We start from the raw sequence: 15,206 nt of genomic DNA, 5'->3' as shown, positions 1-15,206 counted from the left end.
TGAAAATTTGGGACATGTGATTGATGCCAGTGGCCTTCACAACTCTCTTTCAAACGTTAAGGTCATGACCAAGGAGCTTGCATCTCACAATATTAACCAGGTACATTCCTTCCTGGGAACATTTGTCTCAAACTAGGAAACTTCTGAAACCATTTCATTCTTGTGCCCGAACAAGAAATGGAAATGGTTGGATCAATGCAACAATGCTTTCGTGCAAACCAAAGAACTGTTACTTCAATCTGAAGTTCGCATGCACTTTGGTCCTACAATATCTTTACAGTTAGTTTGTGATGCATCGCCTTATGGTGTAGGAGCGGTGGTCTCTCACATCATGACATCTGGTGAAGAAATATCCATGTTATTTGCTTTGCGAACCGCAAACAAAGTTGAAAGTAATTATACCCACATTGAAAGGGAAGCATCAGGGATAATTTTTGGAGTAAAGAGGTTCCATCAATTCTTGCATGGGGGAAAGTTCACATTGTTGACGGATCATTGTCCAGTGACTACCATTTTTGGACCAGACATGGGAATTCCATCATTTGCAAAGATGGGCATTGCTTTTGTCTGCACAAATGTTAACGGTAAATATCAACCGAGCCTACATAGTAATGCTGTTGGACCTTCATGATTCCACTCTCAGGTAGTTCTTCAAGATTGCTGAAATGGGAATATCTTCTACTTTAAACAAGTAGACAACACATCAGGCATTTGTAAACAAGTGGGTGTTGGAAGAGGTACATAATAATAATATTTATTAGTGTCACAAGTAGGCTTACATTAACGCTGCAATGAAGTTACTGTGAAAGTCACCGAGTCGCCACACTGCGGCGCCTGTTCAGGTACACGGAGGGAGAATTCAGAATGTCCAATTCATCTAACAGCACGTCTTTTGGGACTTGTGGGAGGAAATCGAAGTACCTGGAGGAAACCCACGCAGACATGGGGGAGAATGTGCAGACTCCGCACAGACCGTGACCCAAGCCAGGAATCGAACGTGGGACCTTGGCGCTGTGAAGCAATAGTGCTATCCACTGTGCTACTGTGCCGTCCATAAGTGTTTTAAACTTGTGTGCTCCCTAGTACCACACCTCCAAAACACAACAGGGGTTGATTTTGGCAAGGCCAGAAGATCCAGCCAGTGGGAACAACTGGGGAATTCCATCTGGGTCAATATAGGCATGCAGCTTACCAGGTTAATGTGCTGCTAAACTCGGGTTTCAGCCAGCTAAACTACATTGGCATCCAATAGATGATCATTAAGAGCACCTAAGTTGTGACCTACCTGCTACTCAAGTTGCTGAGTTTAAGTGAGGTGGCATGAATTCCCACACAGGAAATGCACAAGGCAAAAGTGGTACTTAACATGAATTTCTCAATAATTGAGACTCTGAAGCATGGTCACAGGCCAACCAAACAGCGCACTCAAAATAATAACTATTATTGACAGACCTGAATATATATTGTATTAAAGTGTTCATTGTTGGGTCAAGTGCCATATTACAGTGGTGATGTAAAAGCTTTATCCTGCGTGGACTACATGTTTTAATTTACCTACAATTGCTTAATGTTAATATTAAGGTCTACGCTCTAACAGTAATACCCCTTAACTTGAACATAAACTTGGTCTTCCACAACAAGAAAATTATGTGACTTCGAATCACAGAAACTAGCTGCATGCAAGCTTTCCATCGCACTCAGCTCTGTATCTTAGTTACGTTTATCTGAGGAAATTAAAAACAATGAGATCTTTCCCCTGAAAAATATTCTTTACACTTTCAAAACTGCTTTTAGTAATCCTCAAGCTAGATCCATAAGGTAATTAACAGTAGATGTATAATGGGAACAGAGCTGAAGCAATAGATGAGGCAATGAACAAGGAAAGAGTTGGGAGCTACTTCTCAAACGTCAATTAAGGAAATGCGGTGGTGTTGGTGGTGGGGAGTGGTAATTTGGAAAGATGCTGAAGAAGCCAAGAATGAATTTTGAGATTTGTATGAAATTCTTTTTACATAGATGAGAAATTGCCCATTTTTCTCATTTCAATAGTAAGAAACTGGTATGCTGCCCTTCATTATTTTTACCTGCTGAATAGGCTGCTGCACGTATCCCTGTTGTTGAAGCACCTGTTGATTAACCGATGGACCAGGAGCAGAATAGCTAGAAGTAGGAAGTGGCTGTCCCGGAGATGCCATGATAAATCCAGGTTGCTGTTGTGGCTGAAGCACCACAGATGATGGGAATATGGCAGTGTGGGTATCGGCAGCATCAGCAGATGGCTGACGGCCAAGGCTCATCTGGCTAAACTGGGCCCCAAGGCTTTCTTGCTGCATGGAAAAACAAAAAGATTGTGATTAAAATAGAACTGTACGTATAATTGGGGCATCCACTCATTCTATGTAACAAAAGCCATGCACATGTTTATCAAGCTGGAAAATGCCCTATTTAATGGAGGTCAAGCACCTACTCTTTCTATTTAAAGCAATTAAGATCGATCATTGAAACAAAAATCATTCATAGGACATTGGTGTCACCGGCAAGGCCAGCAAAACTGTCCCCACCTAATTGCTCTTGAACTACTGGTGGTGGCGGTGAATCACCTTCTTGATAACTGAGCAGACTGCTAAACCATTAAAAAGGGTTGTAAGGACTTCCGGTGGCGGCGATGACGTAGGAAGCCACACATTTGGGAGCTCCCGTTTTAAACGGACTTTTCGGCTCTTTTTAGAGCCCAAAACGGAAATTTTTGACGTCACCAAGAAGGTGGGAGAAGGTGCGCATATCGACTTTCCCCGCAGTCCATGACTCGAACTCGGAGTGGAAAGGGGGAAAAAACAGCAGCAGCTCCCCAGAAAAAACGGGGGAAGGAATCCAAGATGGCGGCCGGCCGAGCTCCAGAGGAGTGGAAGCAGTGGGCCCGCCCAGGAGCAACAAGCTGCTCTCCTGCGCTGCTTTACAAACGAACAGAAGGCTGTCGGAGATTCAGACGACCCAGGGTGCTGCCATCAAGGAGTTGCAGACGCAGCCCACTGAACGAGAGGAGGAGGCCGTGGTCCTCGTGAGTAAGGTGGAGGGGCACGAGGCACTCCACAAGAAGTGGCAGGAACGCTTCGAGGAGCTTGATCACCGCATGAGGCGGAAAAACCTGTAGATCTTGGGCCTTGCGGAGGGGCTGGAGGGGTCGGACCTGACAACCTACGTGGCTACAATGCTGGACTCGCAAGTGGGGGCCGGGTCTTTCCATCTGCTCTTGGAGCTGGAGGGAGCACACAGAGTACTGGCCAGGAGGCCTAAGGAGAATGAACCCCCGCGTGCGGTGCTGGTGAGGTTCCACCGGTTCAGTGATCGGGAGTGTGTGCTGCGCTGGGCCAAGAAGGTGAAGAGCAGCAATTGGGAGAATGGGGTCGTACGGATCTACCAGGATTGGAGTGCGGAGGTGGCTAAGCGGCGGTCCAGATTTAATCGGACGAAAGAGGTGCTTTACAGGAAAAAGATAAAGTTCGGAATGTTGCAGCCCGCGCGCCTGTGGGTAACTTATTCGGACCGGCATTACTATTTCGATTCCCCGGAGGAGGCGTGGGCCTTCGTGCGGACGGAGAAACTGGACTTGAACTAGGGGTTGGGGGGTCGGTTGTAATGCTTTATTGCTGGTTTCTGCTGTTGCTGTGTTCTTCTTTTTTTTGTTTTTTTGTACTTTTGCAATTTTGATATGGTTATTTATGGGGGTGTTGTTCTGTTATGTTTTTTTTTGCTGTGGGCATTGCTTGAGTTTTGTATCTTGCGGGGAGGGTTGGGGGGGGTTTGTTGTATTGTATTCTATGTCGGGTTGGGGGTATGGAGTGGGGCTGGTATTTGGGAGCTGCGTCAGAAGAGTGTGGTGGGGCAGTGCGAGAGTGCGGGCTTTCCTCTGGTTTCCCGCGCTGCGGAGCTGGGGGCGGAGACGATGATGGGGGAGGCGGGGCCTTAACTGGTTCTTCCCCGCGCTGGAGCGGTGCCTGGAGGAGGGATAGATTGGGGGATGATCCCACTTTGGGAGGGGTCGGATTATTGGCGGGAGTTTCCGGGGTCAGCAGAAGTTAGCTGACCCACGGAAGTACAATGGAGGACGGTTTGCGGCTGGGAGGGTTCCTAGCCGGGGGGGGAAGGGGAGGGGGGGGAAAAGGGGAATACCGGGTTGCTGCTGGTAGGGTCAGGAAGGAGCTGGTGGGGGCTGGGGGGACAGAGGTGAGGTGTTGTCGCCGTGGGGACTGGGTCGGGCAGGGGGTGCTGGCCTGGGGCGGGCAGTCGACGGGCTATGGCTAGTCGACGGGGGAGGGACGCCCTCTGATCCGGTTGGTCACCTGGAATGCGAGAGGGTTGAATGGGCCGGTGAAGCGGTCGAGGGCATCTGCTCATCTGAAAGGGCTAAAGGCAGATGTGGCAATGCTTCAGGAGACCCACCTGAAGGTGGCGGACCAGATCCGCCGGAGGAAGGGATGGGTGGGGCAGGTTTTCCACTCTGGGTTGGATGTGAAGAACCGGGGAGTGGCGATTCTGGTGGGGAAAAATGTGTTGTTTGAGGCATCGGAGGTGGTGGCGGATAAGGGGGGTAGGTATGTTATGGTTAGAACATAGAACATAGAACGATACAGCGCAGTACAGGCCCTTCGGCCCACGATGTTGCACCGACATGGGAAGTCAAAAACTAAAGGCCATCTAACCTACACTATGCCATTACACTATCCATATGCTTATCCAATAAACTTTTAAATGCTTTCAATGTTGGCGAGTGCACTACTGTTGCAGGTAGGGCATTCCACGGCCTCACCACTCTTTGCGTAAAAAACCTACCTCTGACCTCTGTCCTATATCTATTACCCCTCAATTTAAGGCTATGTCCCCTCGTGCTAGCCACCTCCATCCGTGGGAGAAGGCTGTCACTGTCCACCCTATCTAACCCTCTGATCATTTTGTATGCCCCTATTAAGTCACCTCTTAACCTTCTTCTCTCTAATGTAAACAACCTCAAGTCCATCAGCCTTTCCTCATAAGATTTTCCCTCCATACCAGGCAACATCCTGGTAAATCTCCTCTGCACCCGTTCCAAAGCTTCCACATCCTTCCTATAATGAGGCGACCAGAACTGTACGCAATACTCCAAATGCGGCCGTACCAGAGTTTTGTACAGCTGCAACATGACCTCATGGCTCCGGAACTCAATCCCTCTACCAATAAAGGCCAATACACCATAGGCCTTCTTCACAACCCTATCAACCTGGGTGGCAACTTTCAGGGGTCTATGTACATGGACACCGAGATCCCTCTGCTCATCCACACTACCAAGAATTTTACCATTAGCCAAATAGTCCGCATTCCTGTTATTCTTTCCAAAGTGAATCACCTCACACTTCTCTACATTAAACTCCATTTGCCACCTCTCAGCCCAGCTCTGCAGCTTATCTATGTCCCTCTGTAACCTGCAACATCCTTCCACACTGTCTACAACTCCACCGACTTTAGTGTCGTCTGCAAATTTACTCATCCAACCTTCTGTGCCCTCCTCTAGGTCATTTATAAAAATGACAAACAGCAACGGCCCCAGAACAGATTCTTGTGGTATGCCACTCGTAGCTGAACTCAATTCTGAACATTTCCCATCAACCACCACCCTCTGTCTTCTTTCAACTAGCCAATTTCTGATCCACATCTCTAAATCACCCTCAATCCCCAGCCTCCGTATTTTCTGCAATAGCCAACCGTGGGGAACCTTATCAAACGCTTTACTGAAATCCATATAAGCCACATCAACTGCTCTACCCACGTCTACCTGTTCAGTCACCTTCTCAAAGAACTCGATAAGGTTTGTGAGGCATGACCTACCCTTCACAAAACCATGCTGTCTATCCCTAATCATGTTATTCCTATCTAGATGATTATAAATTGTATCTCTTATAATCCTCTCCAAGACTTTACCCACAACAGACGTGAGGCTCACCGGCCTATAGTTACCGGGGTTATCTCTACTCCCCTTCTTGAACAAAGGGACCACATTTGCTATCCTCCAGTCCTCTGGCACTATTCCTGTAGCCAATGATGACATAAAAATCAAAGCCAAAGGCTCAGCAATCTCTTTCCTGGCTTCCCAGAGAATCCTAGGATAAATCCCATCAGGCCCCGGGGACTTACCTATTTTCACCTTGTCCAGAATTGCCAACACTTCTTCCCTACGCACCTCAATGCCATCTATTCTAATAGCCTGGGTCTCAGCATTTAGGGGCAGGCTACAAGGAGAGAAGGTGGTACTTGTTAGTGTGTATGCCCCAAAATGGGACGATGCGGGCTTTATGAGGCGTATATTGGGACGGGTCCCGGATCTGGAGGCGGGAGGTCTGATCATGGGGAGGGGGGGTGGACTTCAATAGGGTGTTGGATCCTTCACTGGATCGGTCCAGCTCCAGGACGGGTAGGAGGCCGGCAGCGGCCAAGGTACTGAGAGGGTTTATGGACTAGATGGGTGGGGTGGATCCATGGAGGTTTGTGAGGTCGAGGGCACGCGAGTACTCTTTCTTCTCCCACGTACATAGGGTCTACTCTCGGATAGACTTCTTCGTGGTGAGTAGGGGACTGATTCCGAGAGTGGAGGAGGCCGAGTATTCGGCCATTGCAATCTCGGACCACGCTCCGCATTGGATAGAGTTGGAGATGGGGGAGGTGCGGGACCAGCGCCCGTTGTGGCGGTTGGATGTGGGGTTGTTGGCGGAGGAGGAGGTGTGTAGGAGGGTCCGGGCAAGTATTGAGGGGTACCTCGAGGTGAATGATACGGGGGAGGTTCAGGTGGGGACGGTCTGGGAAGCCCTGAAGGCAGTGATTCGTGGGGAGCTGATATCCATCCGGGCACACAGGGAGAGGAGCGAGAGGAGTGAGAGGGATAGACTGGTGGGAAAGATGCTGGAGGTAGACAGGAGGTATGCAGAGACACCAGAGGAGGGACTGTTGGGGGAGAGGCGCAGCCTGCAGGCTAAATTTGATTTGCTGACCACTAGAAAGGCGGAGGCACAGTGGAGGAAGGCACAAGGGGCAGTGTACTAACGTGGTGAAAAGGCGAGTAGGATGCTGGCTCATCAGCTCCGCAAGTGGGATGCGGCTAAGGAAATTGCTGGAGTGAGAGACAAGAGTGGGAATGTGGTGCGAAAGGGGGTAGAGGTGAATGAGGTCTTCAAGGACTTTTACGGGGAACTGTACCGGTCGGAGCCAACGGGGGAGAAGGAGGGGAATGGAGAGGTTCCTCGACGGGCTTTCTTTCCCGAAGGTGCAGGAGGAGAAGGTGGAGGGGTTGGGTGCGCCGATTGAGCTGGAGGAGCTAGTTAAGGGGATCAGGCAGATGCAGTCAGGGAAGGCACCGGAGCCGGATGGGTTCCCAGTGGAATTTTATAAAAAGTTTGTGGACCTAGTGGGCCCCTTGCTGGTGCGGACACTCAATGAAGCGTGGGAAGGGGGGACTTTGCCCCCGACGATGTAGCAGGCGCTGATCTCGTTAATATTAAAGAGGGACAAGGACCCCCAGCAGTGTGGTTCATACAGGCCCATATCTCTCCTCAACGTGGATGCTAAGGTGCTGGCAAAAATCCTGGCCACCAGGATAGAGGACTGTGTGCCAGGGGTTGTGTACGAGGACCAGACAGGTTTTGTGAAGGGAAGGCAGCTGAACACGAATGTGCGGAGATTGTTGGATGTCATCATGATGCCGGCGATTGAGGGGGAGGCAGAGATAGTGGTGGCGCTGGATGCGGAGAAGGCCTTCGATAGAGTGGAGTGGGGGTACCTATGGGAGGTGTTGGGGAGGTTTGGATTTGGTGAAGGGTTAATTAGATGGGTAAGGCTGCTATGTGAGGCCACGAATGGGAGGAGGTCGGAGTACTTCCGGCTTTACCGAGGGACCAGGCAGGCTTGCCCCCTGTCCCCCTTGTTGTTTGCACTGGCAATCGAGCCGCTGGCGATGGCGTTGAGGGATTCAGAGAGGTGGAGAGGCTTGGTGCGAGGTGGGGAGGAACATAGGGTGTCGTTGTATGCCGATGACCTGTTACTGTATGTGGCGGACCCGGTGGGAGGGATGCCGGGGGTGATGGAGCTGGTAGCTGAGTTTGGGACCTTTTCAGGTTATAAATTAAATTTAGGCAAAAGTGAGGTGTTTGTGGTGCACCCTGGAGACCAGGAGGAAGGAATTGGTAGGCTCCCGCTTAGGCAGGCAGGGGAGAGCTTTAGGTACCTGGGGGTGCAGGTGGCCAGGGACTGGGGGACTCTTCACAAACATAATTTCACCAGACTTGTAGATCAGATGGAGGAGGAGTTCAAGAGGTGGGACATGCTGCCATTATCGTTGGCGGGGAGGGTACAGTCCATCAAAATGACGGTGCTTCCGAGGTTCTTGTTCTTCTTTCAGTGCCTGCCCATCTTTATCCCCAGGGCCTTCTTTAGGAGAGTGACTAGCAGTATTTTGAGCTTTGTGTGGGCACATGGGACTCCGAGAGTGAAGAGGGTGTTCCTGGAGCGAGGGAGGGATCGAGGCGGGCTGGCGCTGCCCAACCTTCTGGGGTACTATTGGGCGGCCAATGTGTCAATGGTGCATAAATGGGTGATGGAGGGGGGAGCGGCGGCGTGGAAAAGAATGGAGATGGCGTCATGTAGAGGTACGAGCCTGGGTGCCATGGTAACGGCGCCGTTGCCGCTCTCCCCTAAGAGGTTTACCACGAGCCCGGTGGTGGCGGCGACCCTAAGTATATGGGGACAATGGAGATGGCATCGGGGGGAAACAGGGGGCTCGATGGAGGCTCCACTGGGTGGCAATCATCGGTTCATCCCGGGGAACAAGGATGGGGGATTTAGGGGATGGCAAAGGGCGGGCATCAGTAAATTGAGGGACCTGTTTATTGGCGGGAGGTTTGCGGGCCTGGGGGAACTGGAAGATAAATTTGGCCTTCCCCAAGGGAACATGTTCAGATACTTGCAGGTAAAGGCGTTTGCTAGGCGACAGGTAGAGGGATTCCCTCTGCTGCCCTCGCGGGGGACGATGGACAGAGTGCTTTCGGGGGTGTGGGTCGGAGAGGGGAAGATGTCTAACATCTATAAGGTAATGCAGGAGGTGGAGGAGTCGTCAGTGGAGGAGCTGAAGGCTAAATGGGAGGAGGAACTCGGGGAGCAGATAGAGGTCGGGACTTGGGCGGATGCCTTGGAGAGAGTCAACTCTTCCTCCTCATGTGCGAGGCTTAGTCTCATCCAATTTAAGGTGCTGCACCGGGCCCACATGTCCAGGACTAGGATGAGTAGGTTCTTTGGGGGTGAGGACATGTTCGGGGAGTCTAGCGAACCGCGCCCATATGTTCTGGGCATGCCCAGCACTGGAAGAATTCTGGAAGGGGGTGGCGGGGACGGTGTCGAGGGTGGTTGGATCCCGAGTCAAACCAGGGTGGGGACTCGCGATTTTTGGAGTTGCGGTAGAGCCAGGAGTGCAGGAGGCAAAAGAGGCCGGTGTCTTGGCCTTTGCGTCCCTAGTAGCCCGACGAAGGATTCTGCTACAGTGGAAGGATGCGAGGCCCCCAAGTGTGGAGACCTGGATCAGTGACATGGCGGGATTTATAAAATTGGAAAGGGTCAAATTTGCCCCGAGAGGATCAATACAGGGGTTCTATAAACGATGGCAGCCTTTTCTGGACTTCCTGGCTCAAAGATAGGTATCTTGGTCAATAGCAGCAGCAACCCTGGGGGGGGGGGGGGGGGGGGGGGGGGGGGGGGTTGGTTCCTTATTGCAGTTTCTATTATGTAATTAATATTGTGTTAATTTGCGATGTTGTTACAATGCTGTGTTGTTCATGGATGTGGGGCGAATGTTTATGATTGCTAATATTATTGTTATTTTTGGTATTTTACTATGGTGCGTTATTGTTGTATAAATTCAAAATTTTTCAATAAAAATTATTTCAAAAAAAAAAGATTGTAAGAGTCGACCTCATCATTGTGGGTCTGAGTTGCTTGGGGGCTAGACTGAAAAAAGATGGCAGATTTTCTTTCCCCAAAAAACCTCAAAGAACCTGATGTGTTTTAATGGCAATCTATTTCATAGATTTTCATAGAATTTACAGTGCAGAAGGAGGCCATTTGGCCCATCAAGTCTGCACCGGCTCCTTGAAAGAGCACCCTACCCAAGGTTAACACCTCCACCCTATCCCCATAACCCAGTAACCCCACCCAGGGCAATTATGGACACTAAGGGCAATTTAGCATGGCCAATCCACCTAACCTGCACATCTTTGGACTGTGGGCGGAAACCGGAGTACCCGTAGGAAACCCACGCACACACTTTGAGGATGTGCAGACTCCGCACAGACAGTGACCCAATCTGGAATTGAACCTGGGACCCTGGAGCTGTGAAGCGATTGTGCTATCCACAATGCTACCGTACGTATTGTTAACGTGGTCACCATTATTGATGTTATCCAACTATTTAATTAACTAAATTTACATTCCCAAGTTGCCGTGCTAGGATTTGAACTCATGTCTCCAGATCATTAGCCTAGACCTCTGGATGAGGACTGGTGGGTGAGGAACATATTAGGAAGGAATATTAGCATTTTACAGTATTGACTGAGTGGATAGATTTTTGATATCATGTCCCATAACATAGATATTTACACAGCCTGCCTTCTCACAAACATAATGACTGTTTTTTCAAACGAACACCATGTCAATAATGCAAACATGGCATCTTTACATTTCAACCCACTGGTCACCACTGAAACAATTAAGTCAGTAAATTTCATCATACTTAGAACTTCATATTTGATATATTTTGCCATTAATATTCACATTTAAAAAAACAAACAAAGTGGAAAGGAATGGGTACAGTGTATGTTCAGAGTACTCGCACAATGTAATAATAATTATTATCTTTAGTAGGCTTACATTAACACTGCAATGAAGTTACAATGAAAATCCCCTAGTCGCCGCATTACGGCGCCTGTTCGGGTACACGGACGGAGAATTCATAATGTCCAATTCACCTAACCTGCACATCTTTCGGAACTTGAAGGAGGAAACCGGAGGACCTGGAAGAAACCCACGCAGACATGGGGAGAACACAAACAGTGACCCAAGCTGGGAATCGAACCCGGGTCCCTGGCGTTGTGAAGCGACAGTGCCAACCACTGTGCCACCATGACTCCCATGTTTGAAGTTAAGAAGAACAAGGGGTCAAGGATCTGCACTGAGGCGGTTATAAAGTACTGTTTTCTCGCTTAGTCTGTGCAGACATTCTTGGACACATCTGTAATTTATATCAAGAGAACAATACTCCAATGGAGACGGATTCCTCAAAAGACAGTACTGTTTCTACAAATTTGAATACATTACTTCATTTTTGTTGAGATGATACACATGGAACTAGTAATTGGTGTCTGAAATAAATATTATATGCCTTTAATAAAGTTGTGTCATATTAAATATCGAAGACAGGCAAAAAGCAAAACTATGAAATCAATTAATTTTTCACATATATGAGGTGTAATTTTTCATATATATGATGTGTGTGCCTGCTTAATTTAAAATCTAAGTTGGTTTCAGCTTTAATCCAAACAGTAGTATTTTTAATAAATTTGCGTCAGTTTAAGTGAATTATATTCAAATTATACTTCAAGCAGCTAACAATAGGCTAAGTCAAGGGCAATCATTTTAACATTCTCACGATAAGTGTAAACATTTAGATTAAATGTCAGCTTCTGCCATTATCTAGTTATGGGGACATTTCAAAAGTAATTTAAAAAAACATAAGAATAAAATATTCTCCCTTCTCACAGGCACAGTTAGAATTTTCACTTCTTAAAAATAATCAATTTTAGCGAATAGGCCCTGGAGTCGTCTTCCATTCAACTACCCTAATTTAAGGGCCTAGCTCAAAGGAAAACTTTAAACAAATAAATGCAACTCACCAATACTGTCCTTCCTGTTTAACCTAATTCACAAGCTGTAAGGTTTCATTTATATTCTTTACATTTGATAAAAATGCCCATCTTACAATGTTGCAGAGTCAAGGGGCTATACAGCTATAGGTTTCCACAAGAAAATTCAGAAAATAATGAAAATCAATAACCAAGATAGAAATATAATCATAGCTCGAAAAGCCATTATTGAACTTTTTTGGCATGTATTATTCCTTTAACATTACTTCCCTCGACGCCCAGTACATTTTTGAACAAATAGGTGTTCCTCCTCATCTGTTTAATGCTATATTACAACAAAACTATTAGATTTTCTCAATATCAAAGGAATCCAGCAATTAGACTCGTCTTCAAATGACTTAGTACTTGGGGTTTAGATGGGGCAGAGTTTGTAAGATGTATCCAGGAATCCTTCTTGATGCAATATATAGATAGTCCAACTAGGGAAGGGCAGTACTAGACCTGGTATTGGGGAATGAGCCTGGACAGGTGGTTGAGATTTCAGTAGGGGAACATTTTGGGAGAAGTGACCGCAATTCCGTAAATTTTCGGGTACTTTCGGACAGGAACGAGGGTAACCCTCGCGTTAAGGTGCTAAACTAGGGAAAGGCAAATTCCGATAACCTTAGATAGGAATTGAAGAATATCGATTGGGTGCAGCTGTTGGGGCGTAAATCAGCAGCAGACATGTGGGTGTCTTTAAACATTAGGTTTGTTTTAAACACTAGCTTTTGGAGCACTGCTCCACATCAAGGATTCAGGAAAGTCACGTTCCTGAGAGAAGGAAGGATAAGTATGGGAAGTTTAGGGAGCCTTGGATAATAAGGAATATTGTGAACCTCGTCAAAAAGAAAAAGGAGACTTTTGTACGGTCTAGAAAGGTGGGGACAGTCGAATCCCTTGAGGAGTATAAAGAAAGTAGGAAGGTACTGAAGTGGGAAATTAGGAGGGGTCATGAAAGGACTTGGCAAGTAGGATTAAAGTGAATCCTAAAGCTTTTTATTCATATATAAAAAGCAAGAGGGTGGCCAGGGAAAGGATTGGACCACTTAAGGACAGTGGGGGGAATCTATGTGTTGAGCCAGAGGAAATGGGTGAGGTACTAAATGAGTACTTTCATCAGTTTTCATTAAATAAAGGGACTTTGTGGAAGATAATTCTTGGGTAGGGTGTGTGGACAGTCGTAATAATGTTAACATCGAAAAGGAAGAGGTATTAGGTCTTTTAAAAGACATAAATAGGTAAGTCTCCTGGGCTTGATGGGACTTACCCCAGAATATTGAGGGAAGTAAGGGAGGAAATTGCTGGGGTCTTGACTAACATCTTTGCATCCTCATTGGCGACAGGTGAGATCCCAGAGGACTGGAGAATAGCTAATATGGTACCGCTGTTTAAGAAAGGTAGTAGGGATAATCTAGGAAACTATAGGCCGGTGAGCCTCACGTTGGTAATAGCTAAATTATTAGAGAGAATTCACAGGGACAGGATTTATACCCATTTGGAAACAAATTGCCTCATTAGCGATAGACAGCATGGTTTTGTGAAGGGGAACTTGTGCCTCGCTAACTTGATCGAGTTTCTTGAAGAGGTGACAAAGATGATTGATGAGGGGAGGGCGTTGGATGTTGTTTACATGGACTTCAGTAAAGCCTTTGATAAGGTGCCTCATGGCAGACTGGTACAAAAGGTGAGGTCACACGGGATCATAGAACATAGAACGATACAGCGCAGTACAGGCCCTTCGGCCCTCGATGTTGCACCGATATGGAAAAAAAAAACTAAAGGCCATCTAACCTACACTATGCCCTTATCATCCATATGCTTATCCAATAAACTTTTAAATGCCCTCAATGTTGGCGAGTTCACTACTGTTGCAGGTAGGGCATTCCACGGCCTCACCACTCTTTGCGTAAAACACCCACCTCTGACCTCTGTCCTATATCTATTACCCCTCAATTTAAGGCTATGTCCCCTCGTGCTAGCCACCTCCATCCGCGGGAGAAGGCTCTCGCTGTCCACCCTATCTAACCCTCTGATCATTTTGTATGCCCCTATTAAGTCACCTCTTAACCTTCTTCTCTCTAATGTAAACAACCTCAAGTCCATCAGCCTTTCCTCATAAGATTTTCCCTCCATACCAGGCAACATCCTGGTAAATCTCCTCTGCACCCGTTCCAAAGCTTCCACGTCCTTCCTATAATGAGGCGACCAGAACTGTACGCAATACTCCAAATGCGGCCGTAGTAGAGTTTTGTACAACTGCAACATGACCTCATGGCTCCAGAACTCAATCCCTCTACCAATAAAGGCCATCACACCATAGGCCTTCTTCACAACCCTATCAACCTGGGTGGCAACTTTCAGGGATCTATGTACATGGACACCGAGATCCCTCTGCTCATCCACACTACCAAGAATTTTACCATTAGCCAAATATTCCTTATTCCTGTTATTCTTTCCAAAGTGAATCACCTCACACTTCTCCACATTAAACTCCATTTGCCACCTCTCAGCCCAGCTCTGCAGCTTATCTATGTCCCTCTGTAACCTGCAACATCCTTCCGCACTGTCTACAACTCCACCGACTTTAGTGTCGTCTGCAAATTTACTCATCCAACCTTCTGTGCCCTCCTCTAGGTCATTTATAAAAATGACAAACAGCAACGGCCCCAGAACAGATCCTTGTGGTACGCCACTCGTAACTGAACTCCATTCTGAACATTTCCCATCAACCACCACCCTCTGTCTTCTTTTAACTAGTCAATTTCTGATCCACATCTCTAAATCACCCTCAATCCCCAGCCTCCGTATTTTATGCAATAGCCGACCGTGGGGAACCTTATCAAACGCTTTACTGAAATCCATCAGAGGTGCGGTGGTAAGATGGATATAGAACTGACTTAGTCACAGAAGGCAGAAGGTCGCAGTTGAAGGGTGGGATCTGTGCTGGGGCCTCTGTTGTTTGTAATATACATAAACGATTTGGAGGAAAATCTAGCCGGTCTGATTAGTAAGATTGAGTCGACACCAAGGTTGATGGAGTGGCAGATAATGTTGAGGATTGTCAGATAATACAGCAGGACATAGACAGGTTAGAGACTTGGACAGAGAAATGGCAAATGAAGTTTAATCCAGACAAATGTGAGGTAATGCTTTTTGGTAGGGCTAACATAGAGGGGAAATATACTGTTAATGGCAATATAGAAAGTCAGAGAGATCTGGGCGTGCATGTCCACAGAT

The 15,206-nt window shown here is 47.4% G+C and overlaps 1 protein-coding gene across 21 annotated transcripts in view; it reads right to left on the bottom strand.

Annotated features, from left to right (window-relative positions):
* Nucleotides 1–15,206, bottom strand: part of LOC119962070 (R3H domain-containing protein 1-like) — a 189,645-nt gene that overhangs the window by 91,234 nt on the left and 83,205 nt on the right. For all 21 annotated transcript variants that reach the window (XR_005459795.1, XR_005459796.1, XR_005459797.1 and 18 more), the window contains one exon: nucleotides 2,085–2,327. Coding sequence is in view for 17 of the 21 variants with exons in the window: in XM_038789903.1 (XP_038645831.1) it covers nucleotides 2,085–2,327 (243 nt within the window). In the remaining 4 variants the exon portion in view is untranslated. The remainder of the gene's footprint in view (nucleotides 1–2,084; nucleotides 2,328–15,206) is intronic.

The sequence above is a fragment of the Scyliorhinus canicula genome, chromosome 2, assembly GCF_902713615.1.
Source record: "Scyliorhinus canicula chromosome 2, sScyCan1.1, whole genome shotgun sequence".
In the NCBI taxonomy this organism is placed as follows: Eukaryota; Metazoa; Chordata; class Chondrichthyes; order Carcharhiniformes; family Scyliorhinidae; genus Scyliorhinus; species Scyliorhinus canicula.
The sequence above is the reverse complement of the archived record's forward strand: the minus strand, read 5'-3'. Positions and strand labels throughout refer to the sequence as shown.